The sequence below is a fragment of the Copidosoma floridanum genome, unplaced genomic scaffold (assembly GCF_036245765.1).
Source record: "Copidosoma floridanum isolate Cflo_tuat_1 unplaced genomic scaffold, Cflo_Japanese_pri ptg000012l, whole genome shotgun sequence".
Taxonomy (NCBI): domain Eukaryota; kingdom Metazoa; phylum Arthropoda; class Insecta; order Hymenoptera; family Encyrtidae; genus Copidosoma; species Copidosoma floridanum.
Window position 1 is genome coordinate 6,995,215 of NW_028321889.1, and position 19,786 is coordinate 7,015,000.

The 19,786-nt window shown below is 41.4% G+C and overlaps 2 protein-coding genes across 6 annotated transcripts in view; one reads left to right on the forward strand and one right to left on the reverse strand.

Annotated features, from left to right (window-relative positions):
- Nucleotides 1-372: 372 nt before the first annotated feature.
- LOC106635724 (uncharacterized) lies at nucleotides 373-6,341 on the forward strand. Of its 2 annotated transcripts, XM_023389139.2 has the most exons (7): nucleotides 373-488; nucleotides 945-1,078; nucleotides 1,139-1,344; nucleotides 3,857-4,129; nucleotides 4,519-4,977; nucleotides 5,706-5,873; nucleotides 6,093-6,341. In XM_023389139.2, the coding sequence occupies exons 1-7, from the start codon at nucleotides 386-388 to the stop codon at nucleotides 6,256-6,258; spliced, it is 1,509 nt and encodes a 502-aa protein (XP_023244907.2). In that variant the 5' UTR covers nucleotides 373-385; the 3' UTR covers nucleotides 6,259-6,341. The 2 variants fall into 2 exon arrangements, with proteins under 2 accessions (XP_023244907.2, XP_089446307.1); XM_089590181.1 differs by having other exon boundaries at nucleotides 945-1,344.
- A 2,217-nt stretch (nucleotides 6,342-8,558) lies between these two features.
- The window catches only part of CtBP (C-terminal binding protein), a 21,957-nt gene continuing 10,729 nt past the window's right edge, over nucleotides 8,559-19,786 (reverse strand). Inside the window, exons 2-8 of one of the 4 annotated variants that reach the window (XM_014347829.2) lie at nucleotides 13,433-13,932; nucleotides 13,071-13,358; nucleotides 12,801-12,989; nucleotides 12,629-12,718; nucleotides 12,416-12,557; nucleotides 11,883-12,060; nucleotides 8,559-10,906 (exon numbers count right to left, since the gene is read on the reverse strand). In XM_014347829.2, the coding sequence (XP_014203315.1) occupies nucleotides 10,624-10,906; nucleotides 11,883-12,060; nucleotides 12,416-12,557; nucleotides 12,629-12,718; nucleotides 12,801-12,989; nucleotides 13,071-13,358; nucleotides 13,433-13,630 (1,368 nt within the window). In that variant the 5' untranslated portion in view covers nucleotides 13,631-13,932 and the 3' untranslated portion in view covers nucleotides 8,559-10,623. The other 3 variants (XM_023389140.2, XM_014347825.2, XM_014347830.2) reach the window with 3 other exon arrangements.

Here is a 19,786-nt window from a genome sequence, read left to right on the forward strand (position 1 = left end):
TTTTTTTTTTTCCTTTCGTTTGCCTTCGGTCATTCATGAAAAGCCGCGAGCTCACCGCTGCTCTCGGCTTTTGGGCTTTTTTCGGGGAAAAGCGCCCGCGCGGGGCTGAACTAGGAGGGAGGGTTGCCACCACCACCATCGCTAGGTCCGTGGTAGCGATGCCGACGCTCCGCCGGAGGCTGCAAGCTCGCCGCGGTTGCCGGGACAACGACGGGAGAGGCCGGACCGGCGTATCGGCCCGATAGGAGGTGTGGAAGCTGAGGACATTTAGAGAGAGAGAGATACATACATATACATCCGCTCGCTGCTGAGGGACAAGGAAGAAGGGACGCGTAGCTCCTGTGCAGGCTCGCCCGCGCTCGCGCAGCTTCGAGCCCGCGGGGATATGTTCCTACGGGAGGCTGACGATCACAATTTCGTCGAGATGGAGTTTCTCCAGAGCCACCATTCCGCCAACAACTCCGAGTCGCCCTACACTCTCGGCACGGGTACGTACTTTTTTTTTTTTTTTTTTTTCATCTTTCACACCGATGAGCTTGCAAGCTCTTCTATGTACGGTCCACCTCCGACGGGGATAATAGCTGCAACTGCGGTAAAAACTTGTGCTTTTTTTCCCAACCCATTTCGATTAAAGAGTTTGAACGACACAACGAGAAAAAGTATACGATCAACCCCGAATCCCTTCATGGAGTCCTATTATTTCTGTTTCTGCGGTCCCGTGCTATCGGAAGCTTATGGCTCGGTGATTTGTTTTTGGACTAAAAAAATAGCCGTCGCTTGGACGGTGTACTCAACGTTATCCGTTCTAGTCGCAGTAATTAAAAAAAAACCTATACGAGCGTGTAATTTGTATAATTGAACATATACATCTATCTTGTGCAGTCCATCACCCACGATGTGGGTGATTTTTCACGTTTTTTTTTTTCATTTACATCCAAATGAAGGCTCGGTGGGGAGCATCGAGGCTAGCATACCGTCGGGCCTGTGCTCGGGCTCGCTGGGCGGCGACGAGGACGCGGACGCGGAGCCCGAGGACCACCACCACCACCACCACCACCATCCAGAGCACGGCCTAGTGGTTTTGCAGGAGAGCTTGCGGCTGCAGGACCTTCAGAGCCCGGGGGACGAGGATCAGCAGCAGCACCAGCCGCACTTGTCGCAGCACATCCAACAGCAGCAGCCCGCGAGCGGCACGACGACGCCCGCGCCCGGCTCGTCTGCCCAGCTCGTGGGCGAGTTCGGCACCAGCTTCTGGGTCGACGACATGGCTGGTTTTCCGCTGCCGCCCCTCGACCTCGACCCCCTGCCCCCCGGACTCTTCAGCCCCTGCTCCGGAACTTACAAGTGAGAGAGCGCGAAATCAACCCTTCGTCATTCATACGATGTGTGATTTTTCCTCCTTTTTTTTTTTTTTTTTTTTTTTTTTTTTTTTTTTTTTTTTGCGTTACATGCTGCTGGATTCTTTGCGGTAACATTCACCTGCAGGTCTCTAGACTATACATTATTTGTCAAACTAAATCCTCCCAATCGCTTTTCTTTGTAGCTTAAAAATGACAAATGTTTTCAACTCGTGCAAATACCGAAACTCGAAAATCACTGTGTAGATACATTTTTAATATTCTCGTAGCAATCGTGAACAATTCTTTTACAGCAAGCTGTCAACTGTATGTGTTTGTTTTACCCTGACTGAAGAAAAACCAAACATTTTTATGAACAACAAAATTTTTACTTATTTTTCGGAGTAATTGCTCCACACAGGAGTATCTTGTAGTTTTACCTGGCACTAAATAATTTTAAAAAGTTTGAACAATAATATTAAAATAGTCCAAGTTGGTCCCGTAGTTACAGGTGTATTTCGATTCTCGCAGAAAAAGCTTTGTTTTTGTGCCATAAGTTGACGGTATACGATTTGCCAAGTTTCATGGAAGACACATTATTTTTTTTTTCAAATTTATATGTTTTTACATCACAGGTCCACGAAGAGTGTCAAAAAATACTACTCTTTAGTATTTTTATTCATTAAAATGACGTAAAATATTGTTAAGGAAGTTTATCGGCTGTAGCTTTGATAGTAATTACAGTTTCAAGTATTAAGGTAGAGATGTTAAAAAAATTTAGTTTTTGTTACACTTTTATTGTTTTTATAAGAATTATCTATGTATGTACCTTTAAGATGTGTGAAAAAATGTGGGAAAATAAATTAGTTTTTATACAATTTCATGGCCCTAAGCCTGACATTATAGGTCTGCAGTAACAAAAAGTTTCGGATTTTCTCCAAAAATGAGTTTTTTTTAATAAGATTTTTTTTTCTGGTGCGTAAATTCTGATGGTCTAAATCGAAAATTTTTCAAATCACAAAAAAAGGTAGTTTATTTACCTGTTACAGTAAATAAACGACGTATTAAGACATGGTTACGGTTAAAAGGTTGTAAATTCTGACAAAGCATATAATTAATTACACGCATTTTTCTTTTTTAATTATGATTTTCTTCAAAGTTACATTAAACGTCGATTTATACTTTTATACATATCATTGGTTGACGTAAAAATGAAAAAAGTTAGGTTTGCTTGTCAAAAATAATTTTTTTAGCATTAAAATAATAAATCACGGAACAAACTATTTCAAATCGTACAATAAATAATAGTTGAAAGCAAAAGAATAAGTCAAAGAATTTGGCATGGCTTTGAGTTGTATATTGAAAAATTTTACGAGTGTCATGTCTAAGTGTCTTATTAAAAGTTTTTCATCGTTTTGAAATATTGCAGCCGCGTTCCAGATACTAAAGTTTATTATTATTATTATTATTATTTTTTTTTTTTATTATAATATTTTTTTACAGGAATTTGAATACTTTTTAATATTAGTAAAGTTGGGGCAGCAAGAAAAAAAAATTTTTTAATAAATTCGTGCTAAAACTGCTACTTCATATCTTCAATTAATTTTTTTATTTATTTACTTTTCAAAGAAGTAGTAAATTTGTTCGAAGTAGAGTTCAGAGGACCTCCGAGGCCTTTAAAACTATATACCTGTAGCCCTGAAATGTGAATCTGCAATGGCGGCTGTGAAGGCCTCCTAGGAAAGTCATAATATTCTGTTTGGATTCAGAAAGAATTCATGGCATGCTCTTTTATAATATTACAAAAGAATCGAGCATGTTTTTGAAGCCTAAAAAACTCTTTGCCTTTTTTTTAACTATACGTCATTTGACACTTTTTTTTATGGATTTCAGTTCTAGGTACGAATAATTTTCGAGTTTCGGGATTTGTGATGTGAAATTCTTATAGTTTTAAGCTACAAAAAGCTACTGATTAAAGCCGTGACATACTCATTTTGGAAAATGATGGATTCTGGTTCACTCAAAGGATTTTATTGTTCTTCCGTTTGATTTAAAACGATAATTTTCCACCAGACGCAATTTAATGGCATAAAATAAATCTTTTTTTATTCAAACACTTGTGTTTTATATTGAAACTGAGTATACGACCATTTTCAATAGATATCGTATATTATGTATGAAGAAAAAGCTTGATCCGCGAGAAGCCGTACGGATTTCAATATATATTTCCGACATCGCGGTATACGAATATCTTCGATTTAATTTTAACGTTTTACGCTCGAAGAGGATGGATTGCTCACTAAAAAATATCCCTTTTTTATATTGATTAAAACGTTTTTTTCCAATGGATTTCAAATATACTACTGGTAACATAAAATTATACTGATCTGATGTACCCGAATCGCATAACGACAAACATTTAACGATTTTTCCTCCCTTCGATCCACGCAATGATTTCCATTGCTCGATAAATGGAAAAAAAAAAGGTTTAACACTACGCTTGGCGTGCACATTGACAGTTGGGGTTGCGCGCGGGGCGAGTGCCTACCACGGCCGGGCAACATAAACGGCGAGGGAATGGCCGACGTCCTGCTGTCCCTGAAACACGCGGTGGTCCACCCGTCGAGCCCCACCGGCGGCTACTACTCGACACCCGCGAGCCACGGCTACTCGCCCCAGGACTACGGCCAAAACTTCGCACCCGCCCCGACGAGCGGACACTACGCCCAGGGCCCCGCCATGTCCGTCAACGTGTCCATGAACATGACCATGAACATGAACATGCATCCGGGGTGAGCTCTCGCAGTATAACATCCCTCCAAAAGCTCGTCGAGTTGAAAGCTCGCCGTACTGTCGTTTATTTCGGTCGCCTCCCATCCCTCTTTTACCAAATTGACTCTCCATGTACGACTTCAATGCTTAACTGCTCGTCTCGGTGGGTACACGTTTTATTTTTTTTTAAAAAAGTTAATTGAACAAAAAATCCAAATATCTCTCTTTTTCTCCCGCTGGGGATGCAAAGCGTGGGTGGGTGGGTACAGGGCACGGGAGAACGAAGGTTCGCAAGCGAGGGAGAGAGAGAGAGGGGAGTGGGAGTCGTGGGTGGCGTGGCGAGCTTTCGACTGGTCGGGGCTTGGATTCACCGTGTATTGTATACCTACATGTGTACGTGGGCACACAGGCACGGGTACGAGCAGAACTACAGCGGCGCGTGGGGCGTGGAGCCGTTGCTCAGTCCCGCCCCCCAATACGCGGGGGTAGAGCATCAGCAGCAGAGGGTGAGCCAGGCGGCGGCCAATAGCTTGGCGGCTGCGGCTGCCGCTGCGGTGGCTGCCACCTCCGCGCACCCCCAGCATCAGGTCCATCACCACCATCACTCGCATCACCACCACCACCCCCAACAACAACAGCAACAGCAACAACAACAACAACAACAACAACAACAACAACAACAGCAACAACAGCAGCAGCAGGCGGAGCACGTGCTTTGCGCGGCTGGTCTGGCCCAGGTTGGATCTGGTATCGCGGGACACGACGACCAGGCCAGGCCGAATTTGTGCCGGATATGCGGAAAGACCTACGCCAGGCCGAGCACCCTCAAGACGCATCTCAGGACGCACTCCGGGGAAAAGCCCTTTAGGTTCATTACTGCGTCACGACCATTTTTTATTCGAGAAAAACCTTTTTTTTTTATTTATGCAGCTACACATTTTCTTTGCATGATTTTACGTTTCAACGGCTTGGAATTGGGGACTCAAACTGTGTATAAGACTCTTACATGTCGACATGTTTGTTGATCGAAAGTTGGGAAAAAAAAAAGTAATCTCATCGAGTCTCGATAGGGTCGTGTTTGAGAATTATTAATACTACCCGAGGGGCTGCGCACTCTTGAAGTCATTAAAAAAGACTTCATAAGTCATTCTAAGTCTCCAAAAGATTCAGAGTGCGCAGCCCCTCGATACTACCTTTTTTACGTAAAAGCAATTACTGTTCGTGTACGAGCCAACTTTTTTTTAATTTTCCGTCCAAAAAGCGCTGGATATCGTGGAAAATTTTTTTTACACCAGTACAAAAGCTATTACTACATTTATGAGTAAAAGTACACGTGTTTTGAAATTTATTCATAGTAAATTTGTTTGCGGCCGCAAAATCTACATCAAAGTTGTTCTCTCAATGCCAAAGACGACGTTTTCATTTACACGACGATAAAATCAAAAGTAAAAATTGGATAAAGTAACGATAAGCATCCCGTTTTTTCTCGAACACTGAAAACACCATTTACCCTCGAATCAAGTAAAATGTCGATAAACACATAAAAACGAAAAAGAAAAAGAAAAAAAAAATTAATTATTATGCTCGACGACACAGGTGTCACGCCTGCTCAAAGGCATTCAGTCAGGCGGCAAATTTGACGGCTCACGCAAGGACGCACTCGGGAGAAAAGCCCTTTCGCTGTCCAGTGTGCGACAGGCGATTTTCGCAGAGCAGCTCCGTCACGACACACATGAGAACACACTCCGGAGAACGGCCCTACAGGTGCGTCTTACCCATGCGTATTTTTGCACAATTGCCCACCCATCAGAGGCTTTACTCGCAATACTCAACAATGCGGTACAGGCCATCAGCTTCTTTATTCCCCGTATCGGCTTACTCGCACTCTCTCTTTGGCGTAAATTTTGGGGGAGACCTACTTGAGAGTAAAAAAATTGTTTGAAATGACAGCGAGCGAGTAAATCATCGTGATCGAACTTGCAGGTGTCGGTTCTGCAAGAAGGCCTTCTCGGACAGCTCGACGCTGACGAAACACCTGAGGATCCACTCGGGCGAAAAGCCGTACCAGTGCAAGCTCTGTCTCCTGAGATTCAGTCAGAGCGGCAACCTCAACAGGCACATGCGAGTCCACGGGGGCGCTCTGACGTGACAAAGTGACGACCATCCGACCATCACGGCCACCGTTCATCTCGCTCATCGCCATCAGCTCGTCGAGCCCGAATCCTCCTCCTCCTCGTCGTTTATGCTGCCACAGTGCTGTCGCATACCCGTCATCGCGTTCGGCATGGACTGCTTACAACGAAAATTACAATAGATCTATATATGTTGTTGCGTTACTTGTACCAACAAAAAAGAATCATTCCATTCGAGGCGTCGAGACGGACTTAAGCGCGTGTACGAAAATATTTGCCGTGCGGGCAGTTGTCGGTAGCTAAGATATTTTTTATAAACGAACACGTAAGTTTTGTAATTCAGATCATTCGTAGGGACTTTTGTTAAGGAAAATAGCGAATTTAAGAAAAAAACATAATAAAACGCATGTTGCTTCGATGTTTATTAGAAATAATTGTATAGATGCGTGCATTAAATGAAAAATCAATCGCTTCGATTGGGTGAAGTTTCGAAATTTCGAAAAGCAAAACTAGTCTGAATTATGAATTTTGCCCAAAAATAAAATGTTTAAAAGTGAAAACCAAAAATTCGAGAATGAGACGTATAATGGAGAGACCTGCGGAGTATTGCGTACATATACATGCTGTACGCGTTACCCACGGCACCGTTCATTACGATATATTGTTTAAGATGTACAAATATTGTATTTATTATAACGATTATTATTATTATTATTATTATTATTAACTGTAATTAAGACTGTGTTTTTATTTCAGCCAATTCTTAGACGACTGTTTATTTTTTTAAACTATATCTCTTCCAATGATCGTTGAATGATTGCAATTCCCCGTTGTTTATCAACTTTACGCATCAAAATTAATAAAAAATTTTAAATTATAAAACGGTAGGACTATTTAATTTTAAAAAATTAATCACGCCAATTTTTGATACGCTGCTAAATGTTCGAAATTCTTGGTGTATCTTCCGATGATAACGATGATGCCTGAAATGGGCATTGAAAAACGACACCTTGGCAAAACAAGAGAAGAAAAAAATTTGGACCATTATTTTACGATAGTGCCTAAAAAAATTCATTCATTCTATATCCAGCGTTAAATAGCCACATTTTAGTACATTTAGCTATTTTTTTTATCGATGAGACTCTCAATTTAATTATGTAACAGTAATTAGAACTGAAAATGGTTATAAAATACTGCATTCAATCTGAGACGCAACGATCGTTATAATTAAATTTTTTACGCAATTAAGATGAAATCATTACACCATTAGTCCTTTAAGTTCATCTTAATGTCCATCGGCCACATAAATTATAATGACCCGAGTCAATAGAATTATTTGGTTTCCCTTTGTACAAAGCATGGATTCTATATCGTTACATATTTACGATTGAGCGTAAAGTTTGTTAAACTAGATTAAATTTTGTTCCAGAAACGTGCGATTGCAACCAAAGTGGTGCTTTAGGTTTGAATATTCTTAACAAGTTTTTTCTTGATTAATGCTAAGATGGAATACCAATGGGTAACAATGAGCACAATGACGAAAAAAAAAGACAAATGAATTGCATCAATGAAAATTTTATTCTATCTATGAGCAACTTTTGTTTCCTATACATTTTTTTATGAATACCGAATCAAATTTACTAATCGGTCAGTATGTTACGTATAAAAAAGTTTGTAAAATAAAAAATGAAAGATAAATTTTTTTCAAATCTATAGTGCAAGCACTCGCACACGCATACTTTTTCGCATAAAGTCAACAAAAGAGGGACTCTTTATCAATAGTAAAAATGTTTCAACTATTTAAAGGTATTAGATCACGATCGCGAGTCTCAGAATGCGGTTACGCGTTGTCAGACTTTCAACTCTATCTATTGTTCGAATGTGTTTGTGCAGAAGAAATTGAAAGATAGATAGAAATATAAATAAGGGACAAGGCAACCAGCCACCAGTTGGAAATTTTAATAAATGCTCGTTTAAATTACAGGATTATTATTATTATTATAATAATTATTATTATTATTGTAATATTGCTGACAAGTTTCAAACTTTGCACTGTTTGAATCTATTTTTGGGAAATTCTGAATTTTTTTATTGTTTATTCACTTCTCGCTAGCTTACCGCACATGCACTTTCATTTGCACATATTTCGGTTATCTTAATGTATTAATGGAAGAAAAAACTAATTGCATTTGGGATCTTTTGACCCAGAAAAACTTACACACTAATGAGTTCCGACGTGACGTCAGACTTTGCACTTTAACTTTCAAATTGTCACCAACTTTTTCTTTGTCTGGAATGATTTACGAAATCAAATTAATACATGAAAAAGTCTTTATTTTTAATGTGATGATTTTTATTTATATAAATTTCATATAAATAATGAGTTCAAAGTTATTACTGCGATCGTTCGTTTCAAGATTTTAGCGCTCGAGAAATAATGTTTCAAATAAGAGATATCTCAACAACAAAATTGGTCTTTCACAGAAGAACCTCTCGTTTAAATTACTGGAGGTAAAATTTAAAGTTATTTTCGTCAACAGTACATTTCACTTGAAACCGAATCGATATGTGAGTTCTTGCACATTTACTTTTTGTTACTCATTAATATTATCGTAGTCGTCACTGTCATTGATCGATATCGTTTACTTCACGTTTTTATTATTTTTCCCTTCCCTAGAAACACAAACTAAAATCAAAGAATATTATTTTTCAATTTTTTTTTTTTTCTTTAATTCTACTTTACAGTACTTTCAATCGAAAAAAAATATTTTATATTCTTATAATCATTGAATTACCATTAAAATCTGCTGATAGCGTGTACAGACAGTTTATTTTTTACATACGCATTGCTAAATCTATAACTTTCACGCACAGTCAAACATTTCGTTCACTCCTTAAAAGCTTAAAATAATATTCATAATGAAAATGAAAAGTGAAATTCATTCTTTTTCTTTCTTTCTTTTTTTTTTTTTTTTTTTTGCTTTTCAACTACGAAATATCCAGAGAATAAGGAATCACAATTTCAGTATGAAATATTTTGTTTATCAGAAATTATAGAATGAAGATTAAAACTGTAGAAAAAAAAATTTTTGTTTTCGTAACTTTTTGCACATGAATACTTAGTGATAATTCAGCGTCATTCAAAATTTGACGAGCCATCGATTCATACAATAAAAATTCTTTGTTTCGACCTAAAGACACTGTGGCACAGCTTTGATCTTATCAAAAAGGTTCGGGGTACGATTTTACAATATTTTTCACGAAAATATAAGTAGTAGTCGCAGACTGCAGTTACAAACTTATTTATAAAATTCGCTGTGGGCACATAAAATTATAACAAAATTAGGACAGGTAAAAAATTTCAAATGAAATATTCTCAATAGATTGTCTCACTTATGCTCGGACTTTATTTTCTATAAATGTGTAGAATATTTATTCATATTGGATTGATTGAACAAAAAATTACTAATAATATGTGATAATAATAATGAATTATTGACACAACAGTCTTCTACTTGAAAGAAAAATGAAATATTTTTGTCAAGAAAATTACTTCACACATGGATAAGTGACAAATATCATTTGACACCTGAAATACCCTAGGTATATTATAAACAAGTGTTATAATACGTCTAAGATATTTAACAAGTTTTCAACTAAAAATTACCCCAAGGAATACACAATGAATCGCATCGCAAATCATAAAACGGCAACTCCGTGACCCGTCAACTCAAAACGCGCGTGTGGATGATAAAAAATATTCACATCAGTATTGCATGACTTTTAATGGTTGAAATTCATTTAAAAAAACTCTGCTTACTTTTAATAAAAAGAAAAGAGAAAAAAAAAAAAAAAAAAAAAAAACAAGAGTCTTTGAAAGCGCTTTCAGTCGTCGGCACGGAGCAGTTGGTCTCGAGCGCAGATCGGCGAAACGAAACATTCTTACAACTCAACATCCCGCTCTTTTTTATTTTCTCTCACGATCGCTACATGTGTCACATGCGTTAGGACACGTCTGTCTGTAAGTCTGTCTGTATATATTTATATGTAATATTTATTAATGTCACTGTGTGTGTATGTGTGTGTGTGTGTGTGTGTTGAGTGGGCTCTGGATGAACCCCCTCATTCTTTGACTCAAGTCACTGTAGTCAACTTATTATTTGGGCTCGACAATAATTGCGACGATGAAGTAGAAGACGATGGAGATCTTGTTTGTAGCGGTTGTCGTGGTGTTGTAGTTGTGGTTGTTGTTGATTGTTGTCAAGGTGGTGGTGGTGGTGGTGATGGTAATGAAGGTTGGTAATGGTGATGTTTGTTGATTGTTGTTGTTGTAAGACAAACTTGCTGCATTCGGATCCGCGAGAGCAAACTCAACCAACTTGTCAACGCGGACTTGGGGCGGGCGGGCTCGGCCGAGGATCCTGATCACTGACCATGTGCGGACCAAGATGTACGGCCGGTGGCGGACCGGCCTCGACTTTGTCCGAAACAGGACGAAGAGAGGGAGACGGGCCGCCGGCCGGTGATGGGGCTGCGGGTCCCTGGACAATAGAGTGTCCGCCGCCTGGAGGCGGGGGCGCCGAGTCGTGCGGGGTCGTCGAGTGGGCCTGCTGCACCGGCAGAGCGCCCGCGTAGTAGCCGCCGTTGATGCCCTCCGGGTAGCTGCTGCGGAGAAAGCGAAAAGAAATTGGCCACGTGGACTTTTTTTTGCATTTCGAATGTGTCGGAGGACATCTCATAGTTTTTCTCTCTCTCGGTCCCTGTCTCTCGCATCGACTCTTTTGCTTTCTTTTTGTTTGCTCGCTCCCTCCCAACATTCGCTAAACTTTACTTTGTCTCTTTCTCTCTCTTTTGTTTCTTATTGCGTCGCTTGCTAATTCTTCCTTGCTAATACGACATGTCTGTCTTAGCATCTGCTTGAAAATCTGTTTCTGCAAAAATTACGGATAGCTGTTTTTTGTAACCGGGCCCAAGAGAAAGAGCTAAGTCTTAGTATAACATATGTATATACATGTATATATAAATATGCTTGCATTTTTGCAAATTCGTTGATAAAGAAGGCGTGCATGCAGTACATGTACAGTTGTCAAGTTTTCATTCTTACGTTTACATGTGGAAGAGAAGAGCCATTTTATCCTCTTTACTCTTTTTTTCTCACTGACCAACTTAATGATTCGTCATTACTACGATTAATAATAATAATATAATAATAATAATAATTATAATAATAATATACGCACAAGGCAAGTGTAAGGAATTTCGTCATTACAATTATTTTAAGTGGTATCAGTTAAAATTAGCAATAAGTGAGAGTCATTTTTACAAAAAGTTTTATTTCACTCAAATTTATTGTTTAACAACTGTCACTTTTCACTGCGTATTCCATTTTTTATGACCTATGTACAAAGTTTTCCAAGTTTGACACAGAGAGCTTTTGTTTCTACTGATTTTTCGAGAGAAAGAAAAATTCAACTTCCATGAAGTAGCGGAGAGTTTGGGTTTTTCTTTTCTCTACAACGACAGTTACATGAAAGTTGTCTTAATTCTTGTATTTACATTAATTCGTCAAAAATTTTAAACTCGACGCTTGACGATTGTATTAGTCGTAGCGAATTTCAAGAATCGAGAGAAAAAGCCTTACCCAGTAGAAGATAGGAAGTATTCTTTATTGACGCAATTTCTCAAACAATCTGGTATACGACCGACAATTGCTCGCCGTATTTCACTTGCGGCCATTTCGCGGAGTTCCGTGCAACTTGCGTCACTGTAAAATGCAGCATGTGGCGTGCACAACAAGTTTGGTGCATCCTTTAGTGGACCTAAACAATAGAATATAAAAAAATTACATTGGCTGTTTCATTGTCATTATTTGTTTTGCACAGTATATACTTCAAGCCCCATTTCTGATTCAAAAGAAAAAACAAAAACGTTCACCAAATTCATAAATACACGATGTCTATGTTATTGTAGTTAGAATGAAATCCATGTCAAAAGGAATCGTGACACAGGTAAATTATGTATGATCAAGCAAAATGTGAGAAAACAACTGTGTACACAAGAAAAAAAAAAAAAAAAGTCGAAAAATTCTTTTTCAAACAGCAAATGAAACCCTTGTTAATCCAAAAGGAGTTGTTAAGGGTAAGGTTAGATGAAACTCACACTGTGAAGACTGACCCTGAAAGACATTGTATGGTTCGTTTTCGTGGACATCTAGAGCAGCAGCACGAATTCTACCCTGTTTTAACGCAGAGGCTAATGCATCATCATCCACCAATCCACCACGAGCTGTGTTTACTAAAAATGCTCCCGGTCTCATCTGAAAGGATAAAGTTTATAAATTTGTGCTAATTTGATAAACACAAATGTATTTACTTTCAAAGTATGTACCTGTTTAATGGTGAATTCGTTAATTAAATGATGATTATGCTCATTCAAAGTACAGTGTAAAGATACACAGTCTGATTGAAACAGTAAATCCTGAAGAAAAAACAGAAATGATTGGCAACTTATATTATGTAAATGTTAAAAAGACAAGGTAAAAAATATGTAAAATACAAACCTGTAGCGTATAAACCCTAGTGAGGCCAAGGGACTTCTCAATACCATCAGGAAGATAGGGGTCGTAGAATATAACATTGAAACCAAAAGCTTTTGCACGTAAAGCAACAGCAGAGCCAATTCTGCCGAGACCTACTATACCAAGTGTGTCACCCCTTATCCTAGCACAGCCTTGCGCTGCTTCTCTGACCTGTAGAAAGATAAACAAATTTCAAACAAACTCCAAGTACAAGTTTCAACTAAGGTACAAGTTGCTTTTCGGTATACATACTTGTTCTGGTCCTGTGAATTTTTTGCCTTCACGAACCATATTTGCCAGCCAATATGTACGTCTGTATAGGTTCAATATGAGGCATAATGTCGTGTCGGCCACTTCTTCAACACCATAGCCAGGCACATTGCACACAGCAATGCCAAGTTCACCCGCAGCTTTGACATCTATGTTATCAACTCCTGAACCGATTCTCACAATAATTCTGAGGGTCTTGAACTTTTCAAGATCCTCCTTTGTCAAAATAATAGTGTGCCACATGAGAGCACCCACTGCCTCATTTAAGACCTGTAACAAGCAAAGGATTAATGATGTTGGTGCTATTGTGGTAATGATGGAAAAAGAGAGGAGTATTAAATAACCTTTTCGTGAATTTCAGACGTGGACTGTGCATCACAGAAGGCCACGGTGGCAACATCCTTGAGAATGGGCATCTCAATGGAGCAATCGCGCCCGTCAAGAAGCGCCACCAAGGGCCTGGTCTGGATAGGCCCGTTGCTTATTGGGCCCCTAAGGTTCTCCATACGAGGTCGTTTGGGCATCATCTTACGTTTGTCCATCGGTCAGACGCGCCCACGGGTAAATGAATTTTGTGCAGCCCCTGCTGCGTTGGCTCGAGGTCGCGCTCGTACTAGCAGCGTGACCACCAGCAGAAGCAACGACAACGAGACTACTCTCGACGAAGAAGAACTAAAACGGCGAAGGTTCCCAACACAACGGGTCTGAAAGTGAGTGACTGACTGGCTGTTGCTGCCTCGTCGTCACACCAATAGCCGTGGCGATGCTGAGGACTCCAGCTCGGTTTTAGGGTAGGCACCGCTGAACCTCCACTGCATCACGGCTGCTACCCGAACGCTGCCACCTGTAAAACAAGTTCACTCACTTTACTCAACTTGATTCACTCACCCACTATAGGGTATTACAGATTGTACACAAAAGTACTATGCTAATTATCTCTCTCTCTCTCTCTCTCTCTCTCTCTCTCTTTCGTTTCGCTTGCTATATAGGTACATATCGAATGTAACTGTACTACATATACATGTATATACACTGTATGTGCTCCGTTTTAGAGAAATTGGAGGTTAGAGTTACGCGGCTTGGGCGGCTTTGTACCTACGCATACGCGACTGCTCCGATTTATCGGGTGCCCGGAGCTCGCTCAAATCCGCGATCGGCGATCGTACCTGGAGCGCGAAAGACGTTTCGGCATGGGGGAAAACGTTGCTACAAAGTGTTTCCACACGTTTCCGCACGCGAGCCACGCACTGTACGCGGGAGGGAAGCGGAGGGAGAGAGGACACACACTTCGAAAGAGTGAGAGAGAGAGAACGGCCAACAACTGTATATCTTACATGTACAAGAGGTGATGCCTATATGCGTATACTGTACACTTGGGTTAAAGCGACGCTGTGTCTCTATTTCTTTTTAATTCTGAACAACAAACTACCTAACGTAAGTTCACAACGATAACTATTATCAGAAAAACGGAGTGTCGTCCCGAGATGAGACGCTGCACACTGCAGGGCTGCACCGTAGGATGTATACCAATGTACCGAAAACGAAGAGAGAGAGAGAGAAAAGGAAAGGCAAAAAGGACACGAGAAAGAGAGAGAGACGCGATTGCACTCTACGTACAAACTGCAGTCGGATGGATGATGCGGGCAAGCGGCCCGCAGCCCCGTACTGTTTCGTATTTTCACTGTACTCGTTGTAGTCGTCGTTGACGACGACGACGCGCGGACTGACTTTGTAGGTTAAAAACAACTCTAACCGGCAGCTGCAGAGGCAGCGCAGAGCCACACACTCCATGGACTGGCGCGCGCGCTGGCGTCCCTTACTTATTGAAATTGAAGCGATGTAGGATAAGCGGCGGCGACTGCAACAAACTGCGGTCGGGGGAGCAGAGATTGCTGGGAAAGAGAGGGTCACTCGGGTCCAGTGTGGACCAGCAGCGATTCACCTGCCGTACATTATAAGTTATACCATCTATCTATCTACTTTTTTGCTATGCGCCGCGGTGTACCATCAGCTATGGAATAGGTATACATGGAAATGTAAATAAAGTATATAGGTGCCGGAACATTTCAATTAATCTATCTGATCTGATGTTCGAATGAAGAAAAAAAAAGTCATTGCATTTGTACGTTATTACCATACAAGAAGAGAATATATGTATCTTTGGATGTACTTCTAAATGAACTGCTGCACAACAGAAAACAGACTTGCTTCAGAGAGAGCAGAAGGAGCAAACGGCTTGGGGCAAACATTTTTAGGACTGCTAATACAAAAGCCGCCTACCGTGCGAGAGACCATGTGTATGGGGTATATACATATACATGTATATAATATATTGTTGGGATACCGCTGCCTCCGCTCTGGTCACTGGGTCGACGTTTTCGGAGCATTTTATCCGAACTAATTGTCCGCCGATTTTGATGCTGATACTCATGCCGTCTGCTGCTGCGGCGCCGCTCCCCTTTTAAACGCTCGCTCTCTCTCCCTCTGCCATCGCCCGATTACGAGTCATAGAGCATCGTATACACACACACACAAACACGTATACTTATTACACGCACGGCTCACTTTCTCTCTATAGCTTCGACTCCGAAAAGTTTTTTTTTTGTCGAGCGCAACACCACATAGAGCAGTTGCAGCAGCAGCGCCCAAGTCAAATGTAAATAAAACAAAAAGCCGCAAAGTAGGTATAGGGTGCATATAATGTATACTCTGCTCCGCTCTCATTCATCGAGCATGGGTCGTATCAGAGAGGGGGGGGGGCCTGCAATTGACGGGAGTGCTCCGAAAACGAAAATTCGGAGCGCGTGCATTGTTCCGGCGCCGATTTATTGTTGTTCCGCGTGAGAGGAAAATAAAGGGCGGTGCGTGTTGTACGCGATGCATATATATACGTGCATACACAAAACACGGTAAAACTTCTTGCTCCACCACCCTATTTCCATCGACTCCCTCCTCCCTTTTTTTTTTCTTCTCTTCCCGTAGTGTTGGCGATTTCTCTCTAAATATCCCATGTGGGTATTTGGCTCTGCAGGCTACATGTAACATGTAACTCAACGCATGCACGAGAAAGTCAGAAGACGACCGAGGAGCGATATGTGGCGCCCTCCGATGCGTAGAACCTTCTTCCGATAATTACGGGGGATGAGGAGGAAACGAATAGAAGGGAAAGAGGAGACACAAACTATTCGCCGTTTTCGAACAATATGTACGTGTTACTGCATATACACACTTAAATCGAATGTGTGTTTGTATATACGTAGAAATGGAGAGTCTCCGAGTATATAGGTATACATTGCACAGGCATGTCCAACGATTTCACTTTGCTTCGGCCTCTAGTCCATATACTTATATATACTACTTTATAAAATAGGTATACTCGACTCTCTCTCTCTCTATGTAACAGGGCACAGCTGTATAATACAAAATACGTACTAATTCACACGTATATTATATACCTTATGGTTGCGCGACGCGATGACTCTCTTGCAACCGCTAAGCGTTTTATACCGGGGGGCTATTGGGGGCGCTTATCTCTCTTTATTGGACACTAATAATGACGGTCGAATCGATCGATAACACGGTTGAGCTCTGAATTATTTCTGGCTAAGAGAGAGGAAAAAAAAAAGCGCGGCTGTATATATGTAACAGTCGGATAGTAAAGGAGATAATACATAATGTACGCGTAAAATGTAGACTAGCGCGTGTGTAGTATATATATATATATATATATATATATATACATCGTTATCTACTTTAAAGCTGAGCTACTTGTATATGTATATAAGTTTCAAGTGACGCGAGAGCGCGTGCGATGGAATTGTTTGTAAAACACATACACACATAGTAATTATATATTGTGTATGCGTGAGCGCGGGATGAATCTCATGTTGTGATGTCGACTCGTATATTTTTAGGCGATGGATAAATTTATGAAATTAACGAGACAAAAAAAAATTGAATTTCGCAAGTGGGGAGAAAGAGAATCAATTTATTGCGAGTGTAAGGACTGGTGGTTCGTAATAGTTCATGCAGCACATAACTACCATTAGAGAACGCGGGTGGGTGGGGGGGGGGAAGGAAAAAGTTTTCCACGGAAAAAGGGGTCGGAGCTGTAGGGTGGGCGGGGGAGATATTTGGAGCAAAGTTCGGCGAAGCGAGAGAAAACGAATAACTCTCCCAGGGGCCGACGTGTGGGTACGGTGTACGATGTATAATATCTAAGGGCAGAGAGAGAAAGGGTAAAAAAAAGGGGGGGGAGGGTAACTACAGAGTGAGGCGGAGAGGTACAACACGCGTAATCGGAAATATGGCCTATGCGGAGGAGGAGGAGGGCGTAACGGAAAGAGATCGGTGCTGGACCCACGACACTATAACACGAAGTGCAAACCCAAGCACTTTGGGCAAAGAGAGAGACTTGACTTTGGGCACATGTTGTGCCAGCTCAGCATGTAAGTACATCCGAGAGCGCCGAGCTGATTGTGTGTGTGTGTGCGCTCAGTCAAAGGGAAAAGAAGGAGAGATCCCTTTTCTATAGCTATTGTATACACGAGGTACATAGGTATATACAATCTCCTTCTCCCCCCGACACGCAAGTATATATAATAGCTTTTCTCGTTTTTTTTCTTCTTTATTTCAACCGATAGCTCAGGAGTCTGTCGATCTTTAATATTATTTTTTTTCCAAAATCGCAACGCGAGCAAGTTTCCAGTTGCTTTTATGCTTTGCGCAGCAAAAACACTTTTGTATACATATAAATATCAATACATACACTACGCGTATACGAAGACCTTGAAAATAATTCGATTGCGTAAAGTGGCGCAAGTACACGCACCTGAAGGCGAGAATAATATTATTATATATATACATATGTTAAAACAAAGCCGGTATCGCGTGTCGCGCTGGTACAGGGTGTGTATGAATGTGGATCACCAGCAGTGATGGCCGATGCGAGATCATCGTCGAAGAAAAAAAAAAAAAAAAAAAAAAAAAAAAAAAAAAAAAAGTCAAGAGAGCATCGAGAGTAGCGTATCAGCAGCATGTGCGCTCTCGTCATCGCAATCGCTCGAATTCACGAGCCTCTCTCCGTAAGCGTGATCTCTCGCGCGCAAGACCGCGACCAAGAGAGAGAGAGAGACGGTGTAACTTTTGCAAGTCTGCAGGCTGGCGGCGGCAGCAGAGCGGGACCCGAGGAGAGAGAGAGAGAGGGGGGGTGGGAGATGCTCCGCGAGGGCAAAGTTATCCAATTATTGTCTAACCTGGGAGCAACTTTACTCCGGTGGCGCGGGGCGGTGGTGTAGTTGGAGTTGCGCGTCCACGTGTATATATATATATACTACGGCTGGAAACAGAGGAAGGGCGGAGGTGGGGAGAGCCGTCGTCGTATGTACTATACAGTCGTGGTCGCGCGTCTTCAATCGAGCCGCGATAGAGTAAACTTTCTTTCGAAACTCGTACACCCCCCTTCTCTCTCTTTTTTTATTATACCGCTGACGTACACCAACCCCTCTTATCTATATATACCAGTGACTCGGTGCGACCTAGCCCCCCTTTTCCCTTCTTTTTCAGTTCTTTCTCTTCTCCTGTAATCTGAGGGGGACAACTGTCTACATATACGCGCGCACGGGGCAGCGATCTTCTTTCGCCATTGCATTCCTGCGCTACTACCGTGCGGAGAGATAGTGGCTCCACACTGCATACGTAATACACGATACTCGCGTTGTTGGCTCATTAACATCGATAAACCGTCATTCCGTTCAACCGAAACGTTTTACTTTCACGTTGTATACGTGTAATGTGTTATCAGCCGAGCGCGTGCACGTAGTATACACTCCTCCGTATATGCACCGTACCTATGAGTATATACACGGACAAATTAGACAATTCACTCGATGGTTGCGACAGAACGAACTAGTTATATAGTCGCTCGTTGTGTACAGATATTAATTGGAAACAAAAAAAAAAAAAAAATATCGAGATAACACGGATACGCGAGTGCGTGTACCAAGCGCGGGCGACGCTATCTAAAAATAAAACCTTTTCAAAGCCAATTGTCGTCTTTTTGTGTGTTAAAACGTGCACTTTATCACGCGGAGTATAACAACTCGAATTAATCAAGCGATAATGAGCATCGGACGTGTAATACACTCTACGTATACGTAAGCTGGGGCGAGAAAAATTCAAAGCCGGAGGAGGATCGCCGCCGCTTCCGGGATCGCAAATATAAATGTAAATGGTTTTTGCAGAACTGTGGAATACTCGTTGGAGGGGGGGGGGGCAGAGTCGACGAACACACCCTCCCCCTTCGCCGCGGCTCGAACCAAAGTTTCGTTTTAGGAGCGAGAGAACTTAACTCAGTTAACTTTGCTGCCGAAGCAAACTTTCCGCCAACTTTAAGTAGTCGCCTCCGTCTCTCTTTCTCTCTTTCGCAGATCTCACGCGCCCGCCCTCTCGGGCTTTCATCTCGTTCGTCGTCGTGCTAGTGCGCTACTCTCCTCCTTTCCTTCACTCTCACTCTTCCCCGACGACACGTATATGACTTTCTTTCTCTACACTGGTCCCCACCCTCCCTCGACCCTTCATGTACTGTATTTGTATTCCTCTCGTTCCGTATTATCATCCGTCTCTTATGGGCGTATACCCAATCTGTGTACTTGATTTTTCGCGCTCGCCTACATCCGAAGATGCACCGTCGCGTTTGT